The sequence below is a fragment of the Ictalurus punctatus genome, chromosome 6 (assembly GCF_001660625.3).
Source record: "Ictalurus punctatus breed USDA103 chromosome 6, Coco_2.0, whole genome shotgun sequence".
In the NCBI taxonomy this organism is placed as follows: Eukaryota; Metazoa; Chordata; class Actinopteri; order Siluriformes; family Ictaluridae; genus Ictalurus; species Ictalurus punctatus.
The window spans coordinates 24,071,611-24,098,917 of NC_030421.2; the positions used below are offsets into that span (position 1 = coordinate 24,071,611).

The window sequence follows — 27,307 nt, forward strand, 5'->3', positions numbered from 1 at the left end:
AAATCCACACTTCTCTTCTGGAATAGATTTAAAGTGATATTAAAAGATTTATTACAACATTGTATTAATTTATGGTACTTTATACATAACTCACGAAATTACAAGTTTACTGCCAACACAATAATAGTAACATCCTTTTTCTGCAGTGTGGCCAAAGTTTAACAGCAGAAAGTAAACCCACCACCTCCTTTACTGAGAATCAAAGTTCAACATGTCCTACAGCAATAATCCAACCAAGATATGATTAAAACACCAGTCTAATTCTCTCAGAGAATCAGTCCTTCATGCAAGAAAGCACATAACAGTGACCATACTAATTTACCAGTAAAACAAAATCCTTCTTAAATAGATGACATGTAGAAAAGCAAAAAAATAAAATAAAATAATAATAACAATAATAATAATGCAGCAATAAAACTACACAGTAGTAAGCCAATACATTTTAAGAGATAAGGCAATTTGAGCCTGACTGATGATACTAGGAGTTACTCTTCCTCTGTAATTATCACTAAGCTCAACTGCAATTAGATGATTTCACTTAAACTTTTTAAAAGTACTTAATCATTTTCCTTATTTTTGGAAACAACCTCCTGATTATAATATGAACAATTCAAAAGTCGTATTATTTATTATTATCTACTCGTTTTGTTTTGAGAGAATAAACTACTCCACAAGTCGAGTGTGGAAAGTGTTTACCTTTTTTTATTTAACGAACATTTTCACTATTGTTAAGGAATGAAGGGCTGAAAGACCCTAACATAAACAACGCACAAAATTTCTGCAGAGATCATATACAACGTTATCGTCGTCATGAATGAAATTTACAGTGTTTCCTAAAATGCAGTATTTGACAATCGACTGAGGTGAATTAATAACAGCAAAAATCTTATCATTTTATCTAACAGTGTTTGGAAAAGTAGAACACCACAGATTCAGAATCCGTCCTTTCGTCAGCAAGAACACTCATTAAAAAAAAAAGAAAAAAAAAAGCATTATGCCTCCCACTCAATCCACACTACAGTATGTACAGGAAAGCCTCTGTGATCTGAGAACACAATCTACTTTTATACAGCCGTCAGCTTGTATTCATCAGTTACAAATCAATATCTGTAACTAATACTTTTTTGAAAAATGGCACACAGCTAAATCAACATCGAAGGTGTGTGTGTGGTGAAATATGCACTACAGTCCCAGAGTTACCCAACTGGAACAAACTACTCATGGAATGTTGATCAAAGCTTTGCTCTTAAAAAGACGTGATTCTAACCAAATATCCTTAAGACTTGTTTTTACAGGCCTAAGATTACTTAAAACATTCTGTCCACATCATACAACTTGTGGACATAGCCAACAACTCGCTCATAAAGGGGAAAAAACACCCCAACTTGTTTAAACTGCGCTCAATCATTGAAGATTTGAAACAATGCATGTATTCAAATCTACTCCTAGAAGCTGCCAGAACTGGCCATTTAAACAGTCAAACACTACATTAAAAAAAATAAAAATAAACCACCTGTCTCTCCTCATGTGCAAAATGGAAAAGGCATAAATAAATAAACGTGGCTGCTCCTTCTCTCTGTAGGCCTGCAGTAATGCTGAAGAAAATCTATTTCCCATTACAATGAGCCATGACACACTTTGGCATTTGACTCTTATATAAAACACGTCATGAGTTCCAAAGTCATACAACTCATGATCATGTACACGTAATAAATAAACATGGACACTGAAGAGAAGGAGAGAAACAATTAGATAATCAATACAATCTTACTCATGATTTGTAAAGTGCCGTCCCTTGCATCTTTACTACATTTGTTTCTTTTTAAATAAACGGTGTTTGATGGCAAATTAAATTAACTTGATGATGATTCTCCAGACTGAAGAAACGTGAGGGATCTTCGTCCACCTCACGTCAACATGGCTGCCAGGAATAAAAATAACCACAGAGAATCCTGATCAGCTTGTAGCGGGCTGGGTGTGAGTGGCCGAGGCCGCATTTGACTCCTCCCCCTCTGTGCTCTGGTCTGTGGTTGGCCCAGTGGCAGAGCCCGATGCTGTAGAAGAGCTCACGCCGTTGGATGTGCTGACAGAACTGTGCTGGATGGCCTCGTTATGAGGGCTGCTGGGGACGGACATCTCCTCGCTGCTGTCCTCCTTATCGAGTACTGAAACATAAAAGCAACACAACTGAGTAAAAGAAAAGGGGGGGGGGGGGGGACCGCTCCTGTAACTTCTGTAGATTATTCTTGAAGGGTATGTGCTGATAATCAGTTATACAAGTTATTGCAACGTTTGGTAGCGCGCTACATTAAGGTTCTGTCTGTTCTGTCCTTGGAAGCAAAAGACTGCAGTGTCTCCAGTATTGCTATGGGAGCAGCTATCAAGCAGGAGTCTGTATGTTCACGTTTAAATAAATACAGCGCTTAGCATTGTCTTCCAAGAAGAGGAAAAAAAACAAGTGTTTACCTGGCCAGCCTGGTGTTAGTACTACACAAGGAAAATGGTTAGGATTAAACTGTTGCCAAGGAAAAAAGTTAACAGCATAAAATCAAACTAAATTCCAGGAATTATTGCCTTCCAATAAGTGGCTTTCAAACAGCCATACAACTGAAACCACACACCCACACAAAACCCCCAAATAATATGAAAGTTCTGAAGAGGCCATGGCATTGCTCCTGGGTGGAACTTTAATAAAAGTATCACTGCAGTGCCACAGTTCTGACCCTGTGAACACAGCACGCAAAACAAGCTAGCATCTATTCAGTCGATTTGATGCGTAATTGCTATTAAACTCGGTTTCTGAGCCTGATCCGTGCTTTGCATTTTATTATTCCCCGAGCTTGCTTTGTAACCTTTAATTAAAGTTACAATGTCATTTTAAACCAACATCATAAGGGTGTATTATAGGCAGTGGCGTGTGGCTGAGCCCTCGCACCCCTCCCAGCGTTCTCATTTGTTTCTTGCTACCTTGCCAACTACTGCAGCGACAGATGATTACAGCACCTGATTTTAATGATGCTCACACTGGAGAGAGGCAGAGACTCGCAGTCCAAATGCCACCAGCTGCTCCACAATCGCAATGAATTAATTGGATCCTGATGAGGGAGGAGAGAAAAAAAAAAAAAAAACTCTCTATGTCTCGTAAAGAAATGCAGACTACTATGATAATTAATACAGCTAATGATGCAAAAGTCCGCTGAAATGGCACTTGATAATTAACATGAGGGGTTGTTATCTCACATTTGTGTGCGTGCGTGCGTGTGTGTGTGCGCGAGCTTTTTATTTACGCTTTGAAGACACGAGAGTGTTATAAACACTCGCAGTATTGTGTGAGACCAGGTTCTGGTCAGGTGATGTTGCGAAACATGCATTTCCAGAAGGCCGTGAATACTCCTGACAGCTCTGAATAAGGTCGCACTCGATGTAAATCGACGAGACGAGCGTTTCTTGTGCACTCTTTTCGGGCCGTATTCAGACTTCTATAATGACTTCTAATGGCATTATACAGAAGAGCACAGGGTGAGATATATTATCATATGCAGCACTTCTGGTTCCTGAAACTGCCTTTCTCTCTCCCTCGCTTCCTCTCTCGCATTCGTTTCTGATCATCTAACCGGTACGAGCAGATGGGTTATGTGCACTGCCAAGCCAAGGCATGGCCTGCCATGTTTGCAGGGCAGCCTGGGTAATTCCCCCCACACCTGCCACTGTGGAGCCATGATCAATAGTGCTAACATTTAGAAATGCAGAAGCATGTGGACCTCACAGGCCTGGCTACTAATGCTGGACCAAAGAGATCGACATGGCCTACTTCATATCCATAATTCAGCTCAGTAAAATATATTAAACACAGAAAGTGGTCGTTCATTACACTAGAGAACTTCCTGACAGAAGACATGACCATCTGCTGTTGCCAATAAATGCGGGAGAACCTCATCTAGTTGTTTACTAAAATAAAAAGACAAAGTGATATTCCAACCTCCATCTTATTTCAGCTTGCTTCTAATATATGACCCCTCATACTGCACTCCACCACAAACACGAGTGAAGGATGGCCTCATCCATTACCACAGCCCTCACGCCGCTCCCGCAAACGCACAAACCAGACACCCGCAAATGAGTTCACTCCCTGACAACCTCATCCCGCCCGGCCACCATCGCTCCAATAATATGCATGGGATGTGTCAGTCCTGCTGCTCTAACAATGGCGTTGGATAATGAACGGCGTGGCGGTGAGGTAGCATGTCTGCAGCAGGACAGCCTTGCTGCTATAATACACTCATTTCGGAGGCAATCATTGTCAATACGTCTGTGCGGCTCGCTCATTGAGCTCTGGAGACAGACCCGAGGAGAAGCAATGCTCTCAATCTCGCTCAATCGCTTTCTCTCACAAACATACACACAACACCATCAAAAAGATCTGAAAGTCATTTTGTTTACAAAAAAAAAAAAAGAAAGAAAGGAAAAAGTAAAAAAAATAAATAAATAAAGTTGAGGAAGTGCTGTAACTGAAGACTCGCAGGAAAATGCGTACACAAAGGCAACCATTAAGCTCTGGTTCTGAGGATCCGCTGCTAGCACAGCCTCCCACAACTGCTCCTTCATTCCACTGACAACAGCAAATTGATATGAAGTGGCTGCATATGGGAGACAAGCTACAGATCTGCTCATTTCATAAGATGTCATTAGAGCATAACGGCTGAAGATGTGCCTGAATCACATATGCCCCTCCATCTCAGACTCGCTCATTTACCTTTAAAGTGAAAAGGCAGCAGTTTGGAAGAGGAGAAACATGAAAACAACATTGCTAATTAAAAAAAAAAAAAAAAACACAACAAAAAAACCTACATACAGTACATATAACCTATGATTCATTTACAACGAAAATCCTTAAGGAACATGAAGTCCTGAGTAGCTAAGCATGAATCTGTGTGGTTGCTATAGTACCTACTGTACGGGCCTTTTCAAATCTAATCTTCACATTTCATCAAGTACCCAACATAGCAATTACGCCAAAGACAAATATAAAAAATAAATAAATAAAAAAGAGAAAGAATGAAAGCAGAATATGAGGCTTTAACAGCCTGTTAAGCAAGCTTAGCTACTGCAGGGCATACTGCTGGTACAAAAACACATCGGAAAGTAATAACATCATGGAGAAATCTTACAAATGCCAAAAGCTGTTTCAGCAAAACACGTTTAGATTCTGTAAAGAGGTCCATCAGGATAATATTCAGGAGCTAATAAAATGTGAATGAAAGCAGGGCCGGGCGATATATCGATATAATATTGAAATCGTTATAACTGATTATGCGATACACTTTTCTGGAGATATCGTTGGAATGGTGATGCATTTTCTCAGTTTTTAATCATTACAAATTAAATGGTACTGAAAGGATGCTGTTGATTTGACGTAACTTTTTTTCTTTTAACCTTAATCTTCTTTGCCTTTGCAGGCATTAAAGTATCGACAAACTCAGTTGAGCATTTTTTTTTTTTTTTGTTCATTATAATTAGATATCATAATACGCATCATGTATAGCAGAAATGTCCTCAAGTATCGTGTTATGATATTTTTGTTATATTGTCCAGCCCTAAATGCAATCATCCTCAACTTGTTAAAAAAACAACAACACAAATCTAAAATTTGATTTAAAGACAATGTGAACATTCAAAAGGCACGTTGTTTCTCAGAAGGACATGCATTTTTTTAATTGGTTTTATTGATCAGGATGATTTGATGGGCTTATGAAAGGTAGGCATCTCTACAAGCCTTTGTTGATCCACTTATTATTTTATAGAGGCAGAAAAAAAATGTCACTACACTTTAGATTAGGAAGATTACAGACAAAAATCATTTTATCTTTTAAGCCATTAGTATGGTTGAATCATGTACAATCTGAGGAAGGTCAAGAGCTAACAAGAAAAAAAAAAAAAAGGTCAGTCTTAATTTCAGTCTTTCTTTTTACAGCTTTGATTTTAGTTTGTTCCAAACACACAGTTCTGACATACGAGAAGAGAGTGCTAATGTTCTGCAGTGCTCACTCAAACTTCAGTACTCACAGTGGTAGCCAGATTTCTTCTGCATGAGCGTCACTGGGCAGTCCTTATGAGCCAGCAGGAGCTGCTTCAGCTGGGCCACCTCGTTTCGTAACAGAGTCACCTCGTTCTGCAAAGACGGAGGACGAGACAGACACATCCAGCTGAGATCATATTCGTGTTAGGACAAAAACAAATAACCTTTACATACTTCAATAACATCCCAGAATACATATCCAGTCTCAGCAGAGATGATGTCTTGGATTGTTTGCTAGAGCGCAACACCTGTCAATAGAAACTGTACACAATAGTACAACAAATGTAAATTTGTTCCACCCCAAAAAAAGAGGCCTGAAAAAGAAAATGACAGAATGACACCGAGGAAAAAAAACAAAAAACCCACACGAGTTATAATGACAACTATGGAAGTCACAAGAACAGACTTAAATAGCTGCGGGAATCTCTGGGCACCAAAATGCAATTATAAAAATGTATTTATGTATTTTGATCTTACTTTTTTCTAATACGACCACTCGCTTTTAAAACAACATTTTCCCTGGTGATGAAAATTCCTACTTGGATTAACACATTATCTTTTATAACACCAGATTAACAAATAAAAGTGCATCAACTGGCAGGTTACATCATCATTGTATTTTCAGCCAGTGTAAACACTGGAAAGAAATTAACAAGGAGTTCAGAAGGTCCTGAATTTATAACTCAATCTATTTCAGAATCTTCATGTGCCTATAAAGCCTCCTTCCAAGTCTGAGGTTTCGATTTGGCCTTTTTCTTTTTAGCTGAAGCGGAATGAAGTCCACATGTAGGACTATGTCTTTATGTTTCACTATCTAAGGGTTTTTAAGGTAAAGGTGGAAAAACAAAACAAAATCATGCAGAAGTCAATGTAAAGATCAGAGTTGCACTGATGCAGAATCTTTCATGAGAGGATTGCAATGCTTTTGAGTTATTATTTGTGCCATCCCTAACCGCAACCAGCTCAATAGTTAAGCAACAATGAATTAAAAAACAAACAAAAAACGTTTATACCAAGTCTCAACAATCAATGCTGAAAACCATTCTTACAGGAGTGAACTATGGAATTCTGATGTTCAACTTGGTTTATCCTTTCTCAACGAAGTGAATTATTGGGCCATTACCCTCAAAAAGGAAAAGTAGAGAAAATGAGATGAGAGAACGACAGAAGGAGCGAGTGCTATCCTCTCAGTCAGCAGAACTCCACACCCCATTCTGCCAAGATTTACTCTCCTCTTACTGCTCTCTTGGGATGCCGTGCTGCGTGTGTCAAAGATGGGCCCGTTTAACAGTGAAGGTGACTTTTAGGGGATTTAGAAGAACATGGGCATGTGAGAGGGGCAGATTACTACATGGCAGATTTAAGTGCTTTCTCCTCTCCTCTAAAACAGGGCTGATGCTTTAATCTATTCAAGTAAAAGGCGGCCAATTTACTTGATTCCATCTGTTAGGGCTTGGCGGCGGCGGCTAGGCAAGGCTGTAGAGGAACAGATTTAAACACAGCTGGTGGAGCCGTGGATCTCCTCACCACACGCACGGCAACATCCCATTACGACCAGCACTGCGGCTCTCGCGCTCGTACCGTAAGCCTGCTTATTCGCCTCTTCCTGTGTTCTGCTCTATCCATCCCTCTCTCCTTTCTGCCCATAAAACACTGATGGATCCATGTAACCCCTTTATACAATACAATTCTACGGCCAATTCGGGAGAACTGGAGGCATCAGGCAGATAATTACTGACTAAATATAGGCGCGCAGGTCTCCGACAGGAAGTGAACGGCTATTAGAGTAAAGAGTAGGAACTCTATTGAGAAACGTAGAAAGTACAATTGAACCGAGAGGACAACAGGGGGCATGTTGTTCGGTGCGTGACAAAGCACATTAAGGGCCAAATCACCTAGCTGAAAAGCTGCATGGATTCCAGTGCTTTTACAGTATCATACGTGTCTTTACAGATCATCCCAGGATTACTAATGAATTCAAAACCTCAACGCACCATTTACTGTGCAGTAATAATATTTCTGGAGGCTCAAAGGTGGTGTAACGTGCAGATCTTGTGCAGCATGCTGGCCGGCTGGCGCCGACATCTCGTTAAAAAACCCGTTAAGGATGATGTCAAAGTAATCGTATATCATTAGAGCTCTCTGTGCTGATCAGCAAAACCAATGGGACAGACAGAGAACATTACAACACTCTAATGGCACTGATTAACATACTGCATAAAACGATATACTCTAATGGTCTAGATTTAATTTCTGTACGATGCTCTGCTCTGCTCTCTGTAGTTACAGTTACTGTTTTAATACCCTTCTTTCCTTCCATGCTCCCCCCTACCTCTCTTCATCTGCCCGTGTTCATTTAACCCTAAGCAGAGTTACAACAATCTCATCAGCACCCCCCGCCTGTCTCTCCGTCACAAAGTAATCACTCTCGTTTTCTCCTCCTCCTCCTCTTCCCCCTCTTGGAGCCCCCACCCCTTAATGGACAAACAGGACAGACAGCACGCAAATAAACAGCGGCACATCTCATTAAATTGTCTGGAACACGTCGCCTCATAGCCTAGCGTGTCCCTATCAGTAGAGACAACAGTTACGTGAACTGTTTCGAACTTGTCAGGAGCAAATCCTAATTGCCTTCCGCAAAATGGCGGTTAAAAGAGACGGGTTTCCCTGGGAGAGTTCCAGGGCCAGCTCTTAAACGCGCAGACAGAAGAGACGACACGCTTGTGTGCCGATGACATCTGGAGGAAATGTCTTTATTGACAGGGGTGTATCAATGCAGGATGCTTAGACACATACGCAGACACAACTCACACACATACTCACACGTGCACACATTCACCATAGCTGTCAGAACAAAACACTTCTTAATCACCATTAATGATTTCATCACTATGTCAGGGAAATAAATGTCTTTAATCAGGGTATGAACATAACATCATAAACACACACACAATCTTTATGAGGACATTCTATTGACATAATTATTAACGCAGCTAATTAATGCTACATCTAAACCTAACCCTAACAACAAATCCTAGATCTGACATCGTAGAAAACATATCAGATCCTGTAACAAATGATTAGAATTGGATTTGGTTAAAGAAATTTTATTTGTGGAACTGTTTGAGGATTTAATTGAATTATATTAATTATTACTATCATCACAATGTAGGTGATATTTATGTGAAGGAATTTAACTGTAAAGAGATTCAGTTTAAAAAAATACACATTTTAAAGTTTAATATTGAAAACAATATTAAATGTAAAAACAACAACAACAATAATATCAAAACAACAATAAAAGTAAGAAAACAATAGAGGATCGGTATCAGCTGATACTCAAGGTTTCAGCATCGGTATTGGAAAAGAAAAAGTGCTATTGTGCTACTTTATTATATTTATTATAAATATTACATGTTTACAATATTAAATATTAAAATGACTGTTATTACTATCTAAACCCTTTTCGCATTCTGTACCGACATACATAATTTCCATTTCGAACAAGATGTTGTCAACTGTTCATTTCATTAAATCAATACCAAAAAAAAAAAAAAGATATTATTCAATGTACACACTTTCAAAATAAAAGATTTGTGACACGTGAACAAACACTTGTTTGGTATTTATAGTATTTATTTATTCATTTCTATTCCAAACAAAACCTCTTTAAATGGAAACGTGGAAACGCGCTGGCCCACTGTATCTGCATGGTTTCGTATCGATACGTGGTAAAATGTGACTTTATTAGTAGAATGTGTATTTATGGCACTCTGTGCAGGAGTTTAAGATGGCTGCACCTGATGCCAGTGCTGAGGTTTTTTCATCTTGAGGAACTGGAGATGCCTTTTAAAACTTTAATTCTTAGCTTTGCTAATTTCATTAGCTAATTTATCCTATACACATGCACATTATTAAGATCGTTTACGGTGCCATAATGTATAAATGATGCATTTCCTTACGTATTGCAGGCTGTCCAGACAAAGTTGAGAGGCAGAAGGATAAAGAAATGATTTGGAAATTGTATTATATTAAAATCATGTTATATTTCTGTATTGTGCATAGTTTTTTTTGTACCTGCAGTTTCACTTTCCCTCCATACTATTATTAATGTTTGATAAACCCTTTGAATGTAAAATATAATTTATTATAAGGCTCCAATGTTTTATCGTTGCAAGCCTCGGCACATATAAATATTGTGATGCATCATAACCTGATTTTCCATAATGGTGATGGTTATGAAATATGTAAACATGATTCAACAAGCAAAATATAGAACAGGCACTATAGCATTAATATTTCTGATAGTAAATTTTATTCAGTTTTTCTGATCTATTTTACTTTGCTTCACTAACCTGAACCACCTATTGTAATAAAAAAATAAAAAAATAAAAATCTATGGACTTCGTTATTCTCTAACTGTACCACTGTGATGTGAGGGAAGTTCTAGCAGCCTCTGAGTGGAAGGTGTATAAGGTGTACCTGTAGCTGTCCATTCATAGAGCTCAGGTCTTCAGCTTTCTTCTCCAGACTCTGCACCCACACTTTCCTTTTCTGTCTGCAGCGTGACGCCGCTGCTCTGTTTCTCTCCAGAAACTTCCGTCTCTTCTCATCGGGGTCTTCATTGGTTGACCGGCGCCGCCGCCCACCTGTACTGGGCTTGTGCTGAGTGGGCGGGGCTGGAGACGCCTATAAACACACACCAATATGCACAAATGAACCACAGTGCCATACGTAAATAAAAATAATAGTACTTTTTTTTTTCTTTTTATTTCTAGAGACATTTTTAACAACTCAAAGATTATAGCAAGTAGAAAAAAAACAGGTTATGTACTAATATTTTTAAAGTTTTGTTAAAAAAATCAAAATAATTATGGCATAATTATGGCAAAGTTGGTATAATATAGGCATGTAAACAAAAATTTCGGCTGCAGGGACACTAACGTTGGGGGGAAATCTAACTGCACGTGAGATACATGAGCACCTAATGTTTAATTAATAATTAATTATAATTACATAATTATAATTAATTAAAGCATAATATTATTAAGCCATACAGGATTCCGCCGAGTTGTTTTGTGATTATTGCATGCAAGAATGCTTGATTTTGCGCTCAGTTTTTTTTCCCAAGATTTGCGATGCAGCTTAGAGTTTTTTGTGCTTTTTTTTGCGGAAAACTACCTGAATTGCATGCAATTGTTTTGCATGATCTTTCAGTGATGTTTATTGGTAAATGACATCTACTTAGCTGTACTCATGTTTGTCGCACATGAATCGAAGAGGGATTTCACTGAAAGTGTGTTGTGATGATGTCCCATGAAAATCTGCAGCAATTTAAAAAAAATTGTAAGCTCCTCTGAATATTGTGGTATTTGCTTGATTTTGTGTTCATTTCTGCGATTGCAAAATCGTGAAATCCTGAAGGGACTGATATAATCAATATAAGAGTATAAGTAAACACTTTGGTAAAACTAGTCCTGGGGACAGGTTAGCTGTCTCCTTGAGACCCCAATATACACAATCAAAATTATTACGCACAGGTGTTTCTGTGGTTGATGTTGCTGGTTGTTGTAGTGACTGTGGACGTGTCTCCTCAGCTGGTGGTGTGACTGGTGGTGGGACTGGTGTTGGGATTGGGGGCAGGACTGTGGGCGGAGTCTGGGTGGTTGCCCGGCTTTGCTCTGTGTCTCCGTTGGTTACCTGAGGGAGCTGCTGACTGAGAGCTGCCTTCAGCTTCTGCAACGAGATGAGGTCAGATGACAAGAAAAAACCCAGAGGAGTCAGACGTAGTGATGACACCAACCGAAAAGGTCCATCGTAGGTCAAAATACCATGGGTAATAAATACATTCAAACTCGTTTGAACTGCACAAAACCCTCTTTGATACTGACAATGTCAGTGAGTTCCACTACCAAGAATCATTTTTATTTCAACAATTTAAAAAAATATATATATAGTTTGTGTAGTTTCTGTTAAGAGTTTTAAGAGCATTTATTTATTACTTTTTGATTGAAATATATATAAATATATAAAACAATGCCAATGAAGTACAACCCCTGGAAAAATGATGGAATCACCACACATAGAGGATGCTCACCTAGCCTTTCTATTTTGTAGCAAATAAACATATCGCAGATATGAGACAATTTTTTTTTTTTGCTTAATAGCGGAACATTCTGGCTTTGTGAAACATGCCTCAAACAAATTTAATGAGATTGTTTTAATTAATGGCATATGGGACTGGGATTTACATATAGAGAAGCCAAATGAAAACCAGCACTAAAGTGGGTTAAAGAGATGCAATCATGGAATGTGGATGATTGGATGAAAATAATATTAAGTGATGAATCACAAATCTGCATTGGCCAAGGAGATGATGCTAGAACTTTTGTCTGGTGTTGATCAAAAGAAACATACATTGGGGGAAATAAGTATTGAACGCATCAACATTTATTTCAGTAAATATATTTCCAATGAGGCTAATCACATGAAATTTTCAAAAGACATCAGTATTAACTCAAGAAATCTAAAAATATAAAGAATTCACAACATTAAAGTCCATAAATAAAGTTATGTGTAATAAAGTGGAATGACAAAAAGCAGTTCTCCAAGGCAAGTTAATGCAAGGAACCAGGTGAAATCCATAAGTAATCATACCTCCTATCTGTGCAAATTAATATCAGATGGGTTACTAAATTGATGGTCTATAAAAAGGCTTTTCCTTACCAAGGTGTCACACAAGAAACTTCATATGATGGGTAAAAGCAAAGAGCTCTCCCAAGACCTTCACAACCTTATTGTAGCAAAACATATTGATGGAATCGGATACAGACGCATTTCAAAACTTCTGAATCCTCCAGTAAGCACCATTGGGGCCATTATCTGCAAGTGGAAGCAACGTCACTCCGTCATCAACCGGCCACGCACAGGAACTCCTCACAAGATTTCTGACCGGGGAGTCAGAAAAATAGTCAGAAGTGTAGCCCAAGGGCTAAGGACCACTCAGAAAGAGCTCCAGAAACACCTGGAGGCAGCAGGTACCATTGTCACAGAGAAAACCATAGGCAATGCACTCCAGTGCCATGGCCTCTACGCTCGCCTCACAAGACTCCATTACTAAAGTAAAGGCATGTCGAGGCTCGTTTAAAGTTAGCTGTAAACTCATTTGGACAAGCCTATCAAATACTGAAGAGTGCAAAATTGAACTTTTTGGCTGTCATACTAAAAACCATGTTTGGAGAAGAAATGGCACTGCACATCACCCTAAAAACACTATACCAACAGTGAAGTTTGGAGGTGGAAGCATCATGGTGTGAGGCTGTTTTTCATCACATGGTACTGGTAGACTTATAATTGAAGGAAGAATGAATGGAGCCCTTTACCTCAACAGTCAATGCACAGGTGTATGCTGAAATTTTAGACACTTTTCTCATTCCATCGATTGAAAATAGGTTTGGTGATGAAGACATTTTTCAGGATGAAAATGCATCTTGCCACAGAGCAAAGAGTGTTAAAGCTTTTCTTCAGGAAAGGCAGATCAACTCAATGACATGGCCAACAAACAGTCCGGCTATCTATCTCATTGAAAATTTATGGTAGAAATTTTAAAAAATTGGTCCATGACAAGGCTCCAAAGCTATGACAAAGCTGATCTGTCAACCACTATTCAAGAAAGTTGGAACCAGCTTGATGGAGGATATTGTTTTTCATTAGTGAAGTCCATGACTCAAAAAAATTCAGGCGGTCATATAAGCCTAAGCAAGAGCAACAATGTATTAATTGTGATTTTTTGTTGTTGTTGATTCCATAATTTTTTTCTCAACATTGACTGATTCCAAAATTGTTTCCTCTACTTGATCTGGAAAAACAATATGGCATTAATTTAACTTAATTTGTTTGAGGTATGTTTCACAAAACCAGAATGTTCAGCTAGTGAACAAAATTCGTTTTGTGTCATATCTGTGATTTGTTTGTTTACTATGAAGTAAAAAAGCCAGGTGAACATCCTCTAAGTGTGGTGATTCCATCATTTGTGCCAGGGGTTGTATTTCAATTACATATGAATTCTTTCAAATATCTAAAGGTTTTATTCATTTACATGTTAAATAATCCATCCTTGAATAATGAATTGAATGACTTTTCTGGACTCTTGCGATGTGGACTCGTCTTGGAGTCTTTTGGACCCGTGATTCTTATATTCATGAATAATACAACTCTGCCTACAATTATTGCAGCTCTCGCACAGGTAGCTCCCAATTCTGCAAGTCTTTGCGAAGCTTTCATCCACTTTCACAGAGAAACTGTTCAGTACAAGACCCTAGATTTCAGCTGCTGTGCAAGAATGACTTGTGGTCAAATGTCTAATTAAGCAGCAAGCTCTAGTGCAACTCGATAGCTTATTCCGTTATCTCCCTTCTCCAGCAGTACAGCAAATTACAACAGAAGCAAAATGTTGCTCGTCATTCTACTGTCTGTATAAGCTTTCGTTCTCTTTTAGCAAAACTGCTGCTCCAACAGCCCCTCTCATAAGTCAGAGAGCTAAACCACATTAGAGAGAGGCAGGTACAGGAGATTAGAGTAATTAACTTCCAGAGAAAGCGGGAGGCAAGGATTAAAACAACATATTCATCACCACTAAAAACAGATGCTTCCCTGCATCCTGTTCCAGAGGAGTAATAGCTGTCGTAGCTAATTTCCTATTCCCTTGAGACGGCCGTGATTCTCTCCTGTCAGGGAAATCTTTCTCTCCCGGGCGAGCCGTAGCTCGCATAGCATAGCGACCTCATCGCTAAGCACCCCTTTCCTAACTCTGCCTCCCACTGAGCCTGTCACATTCCCCACAGCTTCCTAACAATAATGTCAACTCTCACACTCTGAATGACATCCACACACGCTTGAAGCATCCAGCCATACTGAATCGCGTCCGTCTTCATATGGCCGTTCTTTGGCAATGTGTGGTATATATCACAGATATAAAGCGCCGCACTATATACATCACGGATCTAAAGTATCTCGCTGAAAAAGAAGGGTGGGGGTGGGGGGGAAGCAACAATGTTGCAAAAAAACTAAACAAAGTCAAAGGCATCACGTAACAAATGCACCCACAGCAGGTGAACAAGGCAACTGAGGGCTAAGAGAGAGAAGAGAGATTCATTAATATGAAAAAAAACAAGAGGGGGACATTCTTTTAACAGCTACCTCTGCCAGACCTATCTATCTAGCAAATTAGTTTATAGTATAACAACCCTCCAGAACTCCCTGGAAAGAAAGAGAGAGAGAGAGAGAGAGAGAGTGTGAGAGAGAGAGAGGAAACTGAATCATATTTCATATCTGCCACAGGAACCTCATCAGTGCAATAACCCTCCATCTCTGGGGTGTTATCCAACCATCTGCTACTATATTACTTATCTTTATTTTTCAACTAATTAACAGCATAATCTTCTAAATTCAGCAAGTTAATTATCATTATTGTGGTCTTTGCAGCATCATCAGTCCTTGTAAAGTGCCGTGTCTGTGTCTAGGGAGGAGAGGAGAGGAGAAAAAAAAGAGAGGGATAAAGGGATGGAGGGGTGGATGGCAGGAGGAGGGGCAGCATCAGAGAGGAGCCTGTTTTCCTGATGTGAGCTCATTAGTTGTTGTGTTTTGTGTGTGTGTGTGTGTGTGTGTGTGTGTGTGTGTGTGTGTGTGCGTGTGTGTGGGAGGGGATGGCATTGAAAGAGTAAGTACATGCTCTGATGTTTCAAACCCCTGTATGCATGTGGGTATTTGTGTTATGTGTGTGTGCGTGAGAGAGATAGAGGGTGTACAGATTGCGTACAGGGTCAGGTTGGGATTCTGCTGAACAAAAGGTTCCATGCAGGGTGAGGCACAGTAATGTGCTTTTCTGAGCGTGTGCCAACTTCCCTCCTCACTCCGGTTGCCCCCGATGACAACCTGCTGAGCACAGTGCTGTATGTGCGTTTGTCATTTCGAACACGCGCGCATACATCCATATACACTCCTGCGACAGACAGGCCTCTATCCCTACACCCGTCGCCCTTCTCCCCTAGAGCGAGTTTACATGCTAATATCTGGAGGAGCTGCATGCTGAGAACATTTACAGCAGAGTGATCAACACTTCATCACTACACCACAGGCCTGCACGAATACACCCTACACACACATACACTCTGTGTACATTCAATACACTGTAGTAAACACAAGATCACACCACTGTAACGTGTGCCAGAGAAAAATAAATATATAAAGCAAAATTTTAGTATTCACTCGGACTATAGATTTATTTTCTTTTACTAATATCAGCAGTATGTTGTGGTAAAAATTCAGCAAATAAACAAGGATGCAAAAAATGCTGTTCTGTCTACACATATATTGCTTTCAATTATTTATCAATGAATCACACTGTAATTACATTCTAATAATCCTAGCACCACAAAAATGTATCGTTACATCCATACATCTCGTTTCTTTGTCTACAACAGAAAAACACAACTTTTTTAAGTGCTGCCCTCTAGTGCTTAAATAAATGAAGTACATTCAGATGTAATGAATGCAAGTACAGATATAGTAATTATCACACAAAAAAAGAAGACTTGGACAGATAGATATTTTATATTCAAACACTCTGACTTTAAAAATATGATGTGTAAAGATTTTAAAAATGAGATCAAACCTTTAATAAAGTAAATCTCTAAATAAGTACAAAAAGGGAATTACCATCTTTGCTTCTGATTGGACAGATTGTGGAGAGGAGGGGCCGGGGATCCCAGGAACGTTAGGCACTACGGTGACTGGTCTTACCAGCTAAGACAGAACACATATGGATAACATGGGGAAAGGAGATAAATTGGCATAATTAGTCTCTCTGAAGACACTTTACACCCCAATCTGCTAAATGTCCACTCAACTCTCTCACACAAAACACACCCACACACAAAGCAAGCACCATGTACACAGGCTAACCCCATAGCTCACACTCATTAGGCTGAGTGCCTGGCATTTGCAGGTGGCACAACACACAGAAAGATGTAGCTACCAAGACCTCATCTCTACCAATGTAAACAAACCCACATGACCAGAGAGAGAGAGAGAGAGACAGAGAGAGAAAGAGAGAGAGAGAGAGAGAGGGAGAGAGAGAAAGAAAATGAGGGAGGGAGAGAGAGAGAGAGAGAGCAGGTGGAGCAGAAGGAAATGCACTGAAAATGTGGACAGACACACAGATACTTCAGCATCTCGGATATCTAAGGGATAATCCATGGCTAGGTGTGCATTACACAATTTTAATGCACAACGTGGAGGCAAAGAATCACCCGACGTGACGCGGAGTGCATTAAAATAGTGTTATGCACACCTGGCTGTAGATCATCCCACTTATACCGTGGTCACTTGCCAGCATTGACAAGATAAAGCTGTCATTGATGTTTGCAGTGCAAAATTTGATTGAAAGGATAAAAATAGCGGTTCATTTTCATTAGTTATTTTATATACAAGACGTTAGATCTAGAATTAAAAAATAAACAAACAAATAAATAGAACACTGCGACCTGATTATGTAAGGTTTTTTTTTTTTTTTTTAAATTACTTTAGTACTTATTTATACAGAACCACAGAAAATTATGTTGTCCACACATTTTTGGTCAATTTGAGAACATGCAGCTGAAATTTTGAATCGAGTAACCTACTAAATTACCATCAAGTTACTAGATTCAAAATTACACAGTTGTTTAATTCAGAATGGGTTGCTCACTCCAACCAAGATTTTATTTTTCTCAGAATTATTTTAGATGGCTAGTTCCAACTGTTTGCTAGTGAGCTAACATAGCGTTAGACAGACAATAAATAAATCTAACAGATTAGTTATGTAACTGGTAACGGACAAATAATGGACAGTGTCGTGTTGGTTCAGTGCAATAATTTGACCAAAAAATCTAGTTTTATAGTATTCTCGTTTCAATGAAACACCACATGATCCCCCAAGTGAATTTTTAGGGCCTTATGGGGGATCCCTTAATGCTCAGTTCGAACACTGACTGTATGTTACAGTTGTTTATAGGCAGTGCATTAATTTACAACAGTCATTAAACTGATCGGAACTATCTGTGCATAATACGGTTTGAACCCACACCTTCCAGCCAATCAGAATTGAGTTTTCAGACACACCATGTGTCACACCATCATATAAATTATGATATGGGCTTGTTTGTCCTCCCAACACCCACTCCACTATAACATCTTTCCACACATGGAGATATGAACGTGAATATGTATATCACAGCTCTGATCCAACTACTGAAAGCCCATACAAGGACACTGAACATGTCATAGAGCCCATTATGGCTGAAGTGTCCTCTCGCTGTGTCTTTTTCTTTTTCCTCCCTCTCTCATTTTATTGCTGTGACATACAACTGCCCTTTTCTAAGGCCCATTAGTTCTCTCATTCTCCCTCTCCATGCTACACAGGCGGTGTCGGAATAATAAATACCGGCCTGTCCTCTGTGCCATGCTGAAATGTGCCAGTGACAAATCCCCCCCAACGTCACTCACGATACGAGTACACTGCGCCACTTTTTTTTTGGGAAGGGAGTCACTTTCAAATGTTTAATCGCCCGGCAAGAGAACGAATAGTCCTCTGAGAGTTCTATATGTAGATAAACTGGTTGCATGTGTGGAAGAAATGTAGTAAAAAAGTAGCACTAATACAATTTCCTTCAAAGTTCTGAAGAAATTTTAAAGGAAAACATTCCCTCTCAGTGCAGTAATACCCCCAGGAATGGCAGATGGATTACATGCTTTTAAGCTCTGCAGTGTGACTACTCTTAATTGGACAGAAAAAAAAAACTCTCATCTCTCTGAGAATAAAGTTATTACATCTGGTGAAGGAATAAGCATATTTGGTATAAGAAATAAGAACTGTGTAAACGTACAGGTATGGCAGCGGGGATGTGTACGCTAGAGCTGGCGATGGTGGCTGGGATGGCGACGGGCATGGTCTGTCCATTTGGCAGCTGCAGGATCACTGGGAATGTGCCAGACACAGGACTGGAGACAGAGCAGAGGCAGATGTGCATAGTAATACCATAAATATATGCATATTATCTATCGTTACAATTTAACATGAAATACAAATTTTATATATACATATATATATATATATATATATATATATATATATAAAAGGAAACATACTGTATATATGGCTGTATTGGTGTTTTTAAGCCTTTTAAAGCAAATTAAAATGAGAATGTTGGCGATACTGATGACAGAGCAACTCAGAAAAATTTAGCAAGTTGCAAACTTAAATATCAGCTTAAGTACTTTAAATAATAGATAACTGAAATAAAAAGCTCCTGATGATTAAAAAAAAGGAGAAAAAAAGCTGAGGCGTGAAAATTAAAGGTTCTTAAGTAACAAGCAACATTTTGGAGCTACTTACACTATTGGCCTATTAGAGGATGGGACTTGAGTTATAACAGAACTAGATGTTGGAGATGGAAGGGCTTGCTGAATAACAACACTAGCGTCAGTACTGGCCAGAAGTACATTGGGGACTTGGAGGGAGGCAGGACGGACTATAGTGGACGTAGGTAGCGAGGTCGGCTGCAAAGAAACCTCCTGAAAATATCATATGAAACCGAAGGTGCATCAACCATTAAAAAAAAAAGTGGCATTTCAGTCCTTTGTAATTATATTCCATGCCCTTTATACAGTAAAGAAGGCTACTACTAAAACTGACTCTGTGCAAATTATATCAAAAGCCAACTGGCCAGCTCTGCAGACTGGCAGGAAGATAAACTGGAGTGCAGACCCTCTCAGGATAGTGTTTATTTGATTTGGGAGGCTACGTTTACAAACCTGAAATTAGGTTTACGCATTATACCTTCAGGATCCTGCACTACATATAGGACATTAAGTAAATAAATCAGGTGTGTGACATTCAGTAATGAGCGACTGTAAATATTCAAGACATAATACAATTATCTAAACGAATTCTCACCTTGTCATCACTGGTTGTAGACTCGGGATGAGGCAGAGGACTGTCTCGATGTGATGCCAGAGATGCATGCTCCTCAATTTTGTTTCGTACAATAGGTGTTGCAAGAGGTGACAAGTCCAAAGGTAACTAAAAACACCAAATACAAAAAATTTAAATATCACACAAATAATGTGTTGTTTTGATTACAACAAATGTTTTGAATAATGTGATAACCCCACACTCTACACAAAACACATCTACAGCACTGATTAATTTCAGCTCCAAAATTACAGACAGATGATGAGTTAAAAGAAAACAAACAACAACAAAAAAAAACAGTATAAAGTGTAAGGGTTTTGGCCACCATGAGCCACCAGAACAGCATCAATGCTCCTTGTCACTGATTCAATAAGTCACTGGAAGAGTACTGGAGTAATGAATGCCATTCATCCAAAAGATATTCCCTGTTTTGATGATGGTGGTGAAGAGCACTGTCTAACACATCAAACTATCTCCCATAAGTGTTTAACACGGTTGAGATCAGGTGACTGTAAAGGCCATAGCATAGAACAGAGAACGGCCATGATCATTTTCACACTCATTAACCCCTTCAGTGAACCCCTGTGCCCTGTGGATGGGGGCGGAGTCAGCCTGGAAGAGACTACTCCAATCAGGATAGAAATGTTTGTTGTTTGTTTTTTAACTGATTTGCAGTTATGTTTCCCTCTAACTCTCACATGACAGAGCATCTGGTTTTACTTTCATTTGTTTACATTTTTCATTATTTCCAGCATGAAATAAAAAACAGACCTCTTACACACCTCCACACTGATTTTCGATACTATGCCATAACATACATTCAGTGATGGACAACAGCAGAGCAGAGCCTGCCTGATACTGACTTCCTACAATCAGTAAAACACTCTGAGCTAGTACTCAGAGTACACTTTAAAGTTATCAGCTGATTCAACTGCTTTTATTTCCAGCGAATTTCTTAACATGTGTAAATATTAACATATAAAGATTCAACAACTGAGACATAAACCGAACAAGTTTCACAGACATTTGATGAACAGAAATGGAATAATGAGTCCCTGAACAAAGTGGGGGTCGATATCAAAAGTAACAGTCAGTATGTGGTGTCCTCCAGCTGCTTTAAGTACTACAGTGCAGTCTCAATCACGTCTGGGGGGGACACATGGTTACATGTAATCTTCCACTGCGAGGACGATCAGCTGTACTTCCTGTCTCCCTGTAGCACTGTCTTAGGCGTCTTACATTACAGACATTACAGTTTATTGCTCTGGTCACATCTGCAGTCCTCATGCCTCCCTGCAGCAGGCCTATGGCATGTTCACGCAGGTGAGCAGGAACCCTAGACATCTTTCTTCTGGTGTTTTTCAGAGTCAGTAGAAAGGTCTCTTTAGTGTCCTAAGTTATTGTAACTGTGACCTTAATTGCCTACCGCCTGTAAACTGTTTGTGTCTTAAGGACTGTTCAACTGGAGCATGTGCAATAATTGTTTATAGTTCATTGAACAAGCATGAAAAACATTGTTTAAACCCTTTCCAATAAAGATCTGTAAAGCTTATTTGGATTTTACAAAATTATCTTTAAAATACAGTCTTCTGAAAAAGGGACCTTTCTTTTTTTGCTGAGTATCTATCTAATATATGTGTGTGTGTATATTATATATATATATATATATATATATATATATATATATATATATATATATATATATATATATATATATATATATATATTTTTTTTATAGGCATATTTTCCCTTACACATTTGATCCAAGGATAGTGCTCCTTGCATTTTGTTTCACCAGACTTGCTGTGTTTTTCTTCCGGTCTCTATCATGAGATGCTAAAAAAAATTTCGCCTTTCAATGTTTGCTAGTTGTCGTGGAATTCTATATACGGTTATGGATAATGAAGCACCAAAGATGATTATTTCATGCATCACAAAATAAAATTATTAATCCACTTTTAGCAGTCCTTTCACATTGTTTAGTTATATACATAACATCAATTTCATTTCGAACTATGACGTGCTTAGGGGTGTTTTTATTCTGCTTTTCCTTGTTTTAACCTGATTATTATAGGTACTTCACTGGCACTGAAAGGAAAATGCATTGAAACATCATTAGCTGTCATTCTGTCAGATACCAGCAGACCCCAATAGCACAGTCCACAATTAAGTCTCTTGAGCATTGCAGCTGCAAATGAGCACACTTCAGTGCACCTGTCTAAATCGAATCAGCTACAAAGAAAGACAGCTGATAATCTAAAATGAGTTTTAAAAACTACATCACTGTAAGGAGGCACATCCTCTACCCTGAAAACAAGCAGATGAAACCACTCACTTTCCCAGCATACATAAGCAGCAACAGGAAGGCTTTCTAAGCAGCACACCAATAAATATTTTTTCTGTTGTTATACAGTAGCTTCAACTCAATCCAGTAAAATTATTTCAAATCTCACACTAACATACAGTGGGGTCCAAAGGTCTGACACCACACTGAAAATCTTTTTTTTTTTTTTTTTTAGTTTAAAACAGGAAATAAAACATTTTAGAATTTTGAACAATTTAGACTGAAGGACTAAAGCGCTGCTGCATCACGCTCTCTTCGGTAGAGATGAATAATTAATGGCGCCACTATCATTTTACAGTTGAACAGCATTATGGGTAATGGGAAATCGTTAACCAAATTGAAAAACAAGTTGAAATTTAAACAAAAAAAAATTTAATCTTGGATCCTACCGAAGATCACTTTAACTATAAAGATGTATATGCAAATGGATCATGGTGGAGTTTTCCTTTAACGTAATTAAATTTACAGTAAAGAAATTCAATATAAAAAATATAACGTCCTAATACTGAAGTCCTGATACTGGTAGTAATAATGTTACACTTCAGGACAATAGTGTCATGATTCGCACTGAAGGTTATGTTTATGTACCTTTTTAATATCCTCCTCTGTGGCCTTTTTGAAGTCATGTTCAAAGGGACTAGCGAGCTCGTTGAACAGTCCGACCTCCTCACAGTTCTTCAGAAAGCGTGTGGGTGTTGGTGTTTGGTCTGCAAAGAACAACCAATTAGACAAACAACTATTACGTCCATTAACAACCTCAACTGAGGGATGGAGATTTTCTGACATACTCACCAGCGATGATGACACTGTCACTGCGTGCTGGCCCAAACCTGAGTGTCATCTCATGCTTATGTTTATGGACTGCCAAATGGTCTTCATTTGTGAATCGCTGTGGAAGCAGCACCACACACATACCCAATGTTATTTATCACATAGGATGTGAATTGGGCCAAAAATATATTTTAAATGTGCTGATGTGTGTGTTTCAAGTGAAGCTCCCTTCCACTACAAATATCATGTTCTCACTTTAATAAGGTTCAATATTAACCTAGACAGAACATTATAATATCAATGGCAAAATATTTCAATGTTGGCAAATGCAAGTACAGTGGTTAAAAAAAGTCTACACACCCCTGATAAATTGGCAGATTTTTTACGAAGTAAAATAATGAAACCAAGGTTAATCATATCAGAACCTTTTCTAACTTCACTGTGAAATTGCAACATACAAATTAAAGTGACAAACAATAAGAATCATTTTAGGGAACAAAATGAAGAAACAAAACAAAACAAAAAAAAAGTACAATAACCTGGTTGCACAAGTGTGCACACACCTATACTAATACTTAGCTGAAGCACCTTTAGATTTTATCACAGCATTCATTTTTTTTAGGTAAGGGTCAGTCAGTTTGGCACATCTTGACTTAGCAATATTTTGCCATTCTTCCTTGGTCAAATTATGTCCTGTGCACAGCCCTATTCAGGTCACCCCACAGATTTTTGATAAGATTTATGTCTGGACTCTGGCTGGGCCATTCCAAAACCTTGAACTTGTTTTGGTGAAGCCATTCCTTTGTTGATCTGGAGGTTTGCTTCGGGTCGTTGTCAGATTGAAAGTTGAAATTCCTCTTCATCGTAAGTGTTTTAGCAGAAGCCTTAAGGGTTTGTGCCAAAATTTACTGGTATTTTGAGCTATTAATAATTCCCTCCACTCTGAATAAAGCCCTAGTTCAAGCTGAAGAAAACAGCCCCAGAGCATGATTCTGCTACCACCATGTGATGTTTTTTGCACCAAACATATCTCTTGGTTTTATGGCCAAAAAGTCCAACTTTGGTCTCATCAGATCCTAACAAATTATTCCACCCCCTTCCAAACTTTAGTCGGGCAAGGGTGTTTGTTTTTTGGTTATAAAAGGCTTCAGTCTTGCCACCCTACTGCATAGCCCAGAGATGTGTAGAATTTGGGAGATTGTTGTCACATGTAGGGAGCAACCAGTACATGCCAGAAATTGCTTAATTTATTTTAATGTTGCTGTAGGCCTCTTGGCAGCTTTTTCCTGATTTTCTCATCAATTTTAAAGGGACGTCCTGTTCTTAGTAATAGTAATGATAATGAGTCTTTATTGTTCACATTACATTACAGCACTGTGAAATTATTTTCTTCGTATACCCCAGCATGCCAGGAAGTTGGTGTCAGAGTGCAGGGTCAGCTATGATATGGCACCCCTGCAGCAGAGAGGGTTAAGGGCCCAAACAGTGGCAGCTTGGCAGTGCCAGGGCTTGAACCACCGACCTTCCAGTAACCCAGAAGTAGTGTAGTGTCACTATCATGCCATATTTTCCCCAAGTGTTGAATATTGTATTTACAGTGTTCCATGGTATATACAATGTCTTGGAATATTTTTTGTAATCATCCCCTGATATTGTTCAGCAATAAGATCCTGTACCTGCTTTATAAGCTTTTTGAATCAAATGACTTTTCCACTTGGATGAAGAAATTCATTTGGGGGGGTGGGGGGGGTTCAGTCACTTTAATTGATGGCAGGTGTATACTAAATTAATATTTATCATGATTTAGAATGTGTTAGCTGATTCTGAAAACCAAATTTCCTATTATAAAAGGGTGTGAACACTTATGCAAGCTGGGTTTTATGCAAGTTTTTTTTGTTTTTCTTTTTTTCCCCCTAAAACATTTCTGGTTGTTTGTCATGATTCTTCCATGTTGCAATTTCATAATAAAACTGAAAAAAGTTCTGATATTAGTCAACTTAGTTTCATTTTATTTAACATCATGAAAACCTGCCATTTTAACAGGGGTGTGTAGACTTTTTACTGCACTGTACACTGCACAGCATCCAGATTTTAAAAACAATTCTGCAGTAGTCACAGCAATAGTGCATTTCACTGTGGTGCAAATACATACCTGACCACAGCCAGGTGCAGTGCAGAGGAACGGTTTGTCATCACTCATATTCAGAGTTTCTCTATGCCGTCTCCTAACAGAAATACCATTCAGTAAACATGACTTTCTTTTCAAATAGAAATACCAAAAAAGCATAAATTGAGAGTTTACATGCTTATATAAGAGTATTTGGAATACATTTTCCTCATGAATACGAGCTTCAAATGTGTTTAAAGGAAAATCCACCCTGAGCAATTTGCATATTAATGCTTATAATTAACGTGATCTTCAATGATGTACAAGATTTACTTTGCAATTCAATTCCGAGTTGACTTTTTTTGTTGAAACTAAACTTTTATCAACAGGTTGGTCTACTTTCACTTTGGTTTCATACTTGACCCACAATTCAGTTCGATTTTCCGCTAATACCGGTGCCATTGAGCCCTTGCTTAATCTCTACCTACATAGATGATGCAGCAGCGCTTTATTCCTTTAGTCTGTCCAGCTGTGTCACCTCCTCATCTATACACTCTGCTCGAACTGTTCAGGTTCCACGACTTTCATGCTGATATTGCCAGACACCATCATGCTGATCACCTCACAGATCAGTAATCAGTCAAGCCGTGTCTCATCGTTTGCATCGTATAACTGCATTGCGTTCTGGAGCTTTCTCTAGTGTTTGTCGTCCCCACAACTTCTACGGTGGATCTCTAATATGACAGCAAACGTCACTGGAAAATGATGAGTAAGAAAAGGTCTTGCTACTTTGTTTTCTATGAGAAAACGCCAAAACCATCAGTTATTTTGAAAACGTTCTCCTAGTAACGACCACTGTAACTGCACTAGCAATAACAACGTCACGCCTGTGACATCAACGTGGCACACAACTTCAAACTTCTCATAGAAATAACACAAATACAACATCACCCTACAAATCAGGACCAGAATCACCAAGTACAGCATAACTATATGAATAGAAACACATGCAAGGGGTTTCAGGGTGGAGTTTTCCTTTAATGTACCCTGCATCCTGCATGAAATACCTTCAGATTCCAGGATGGACTTAGCTACATTAGAACATATTATAATGACAGCTTTGTATTAATGCTTAAATGTAGTTATCAATCAAAATCTACGTTCCTACAAAAAAAGTGTAACCGTCTAAACAATTAGACATAACTGTTTATAGGGCTCTGATAGCGACACAGCTACCTACTATATTCTATTGTCAGTTAGATTAATGGCACATCTTTATCAGGACACTGAATGTATGTTTATGTAAAGTGCATACACTTTAAATGATGATAAACAAGAAAACTGTGTTTAAAAAATTTAATGAAATTATTATTATTATTATTTTTAGACTTTTACATGAGCACTCGTTTCTACTCCGATAACAATGCAGGCCACCTTGTTTACAGTACCCGAGCTAGTTAGCTAGCATAGCCGTCGCCATATTAGCACCAAAACTATTACTGGGAAAATATGCACGTGTCATGCGAGCACGACTGAAACATTTTGCATAACATACTTCTCACTCTTACTCTCTGAGACGATAACTCGAGTGATGCGTGTTTACAAATAATGCTAATTGATGCGATTACTTACCCACAGGCACAACCCTGACAGCCAAAGCCCACGGAGCCCTCTGTTCTCGCGAGACTTCACTTCATTCCCATATGTGAATCCCGAAGCTTTAAGAATGAAGCCACCAGCAGCGCCGGTGCATTTCCGTCAAATCAGAAAACGTTAAGACTGATAATTGAAAAACGTAAAACCTGCTCTAAGTAATTATCCGATCTTTTTAGATGCGCGATCAGTTAATACACTGGAATAAAATCTGAAGAACACACGCTAGTGGTCACTACACCTATAACGCTACACGTTGACAGCCACGCCCACCTTGATAACGAGTTCACTTCCGCCATTTATTTCGTAGGAATTGGAGTGCATAGGACAAAAGAATCGCTCTGA

The 27,307-nt window shown here is 38.7% G+C and overlaps 1 protein-coding gene across 1 annotated transcript; it reads right to left on the reverse strand.

Annotated features, from left to right (window-relative positions):
• Positions 1-23: 23 nt before the first annotated feature.
• atf2 (activating transcription factor 2) lies at positions 24-27,200 on the reverse strand. The gene is made up of 12 exons (XM_017470379.3): positions 26,942-27,200; positions 25,355-25,427; positions 23,224-23,320; positions 23,020-23,138; positions 20,070-20,195; positions 19,509-19,687; positions 19,000-19,114; positions 16,793-16,879; positions 11,615-11,812; positions 10,559-10,765; positions 6,064-6,169; positions 24-2,165 (listed from the first exon to the last, which is right to left on the reverse strand). Exons 2-12 carry the CDS (start codon positions 25,400-25,402, stop codon positions 1,957-1,959), a joined length of 1,491 nt encoding a protein of 496 aa, XP_017325868.1. The 5' UTR covers positions 25,403-25,427; positions 26,942-27,200; the 3' UTR covers positions 24-1,956.
• Between the last annotated feature and the right edge of the window lie 107 nt (positions 27,201-27,307).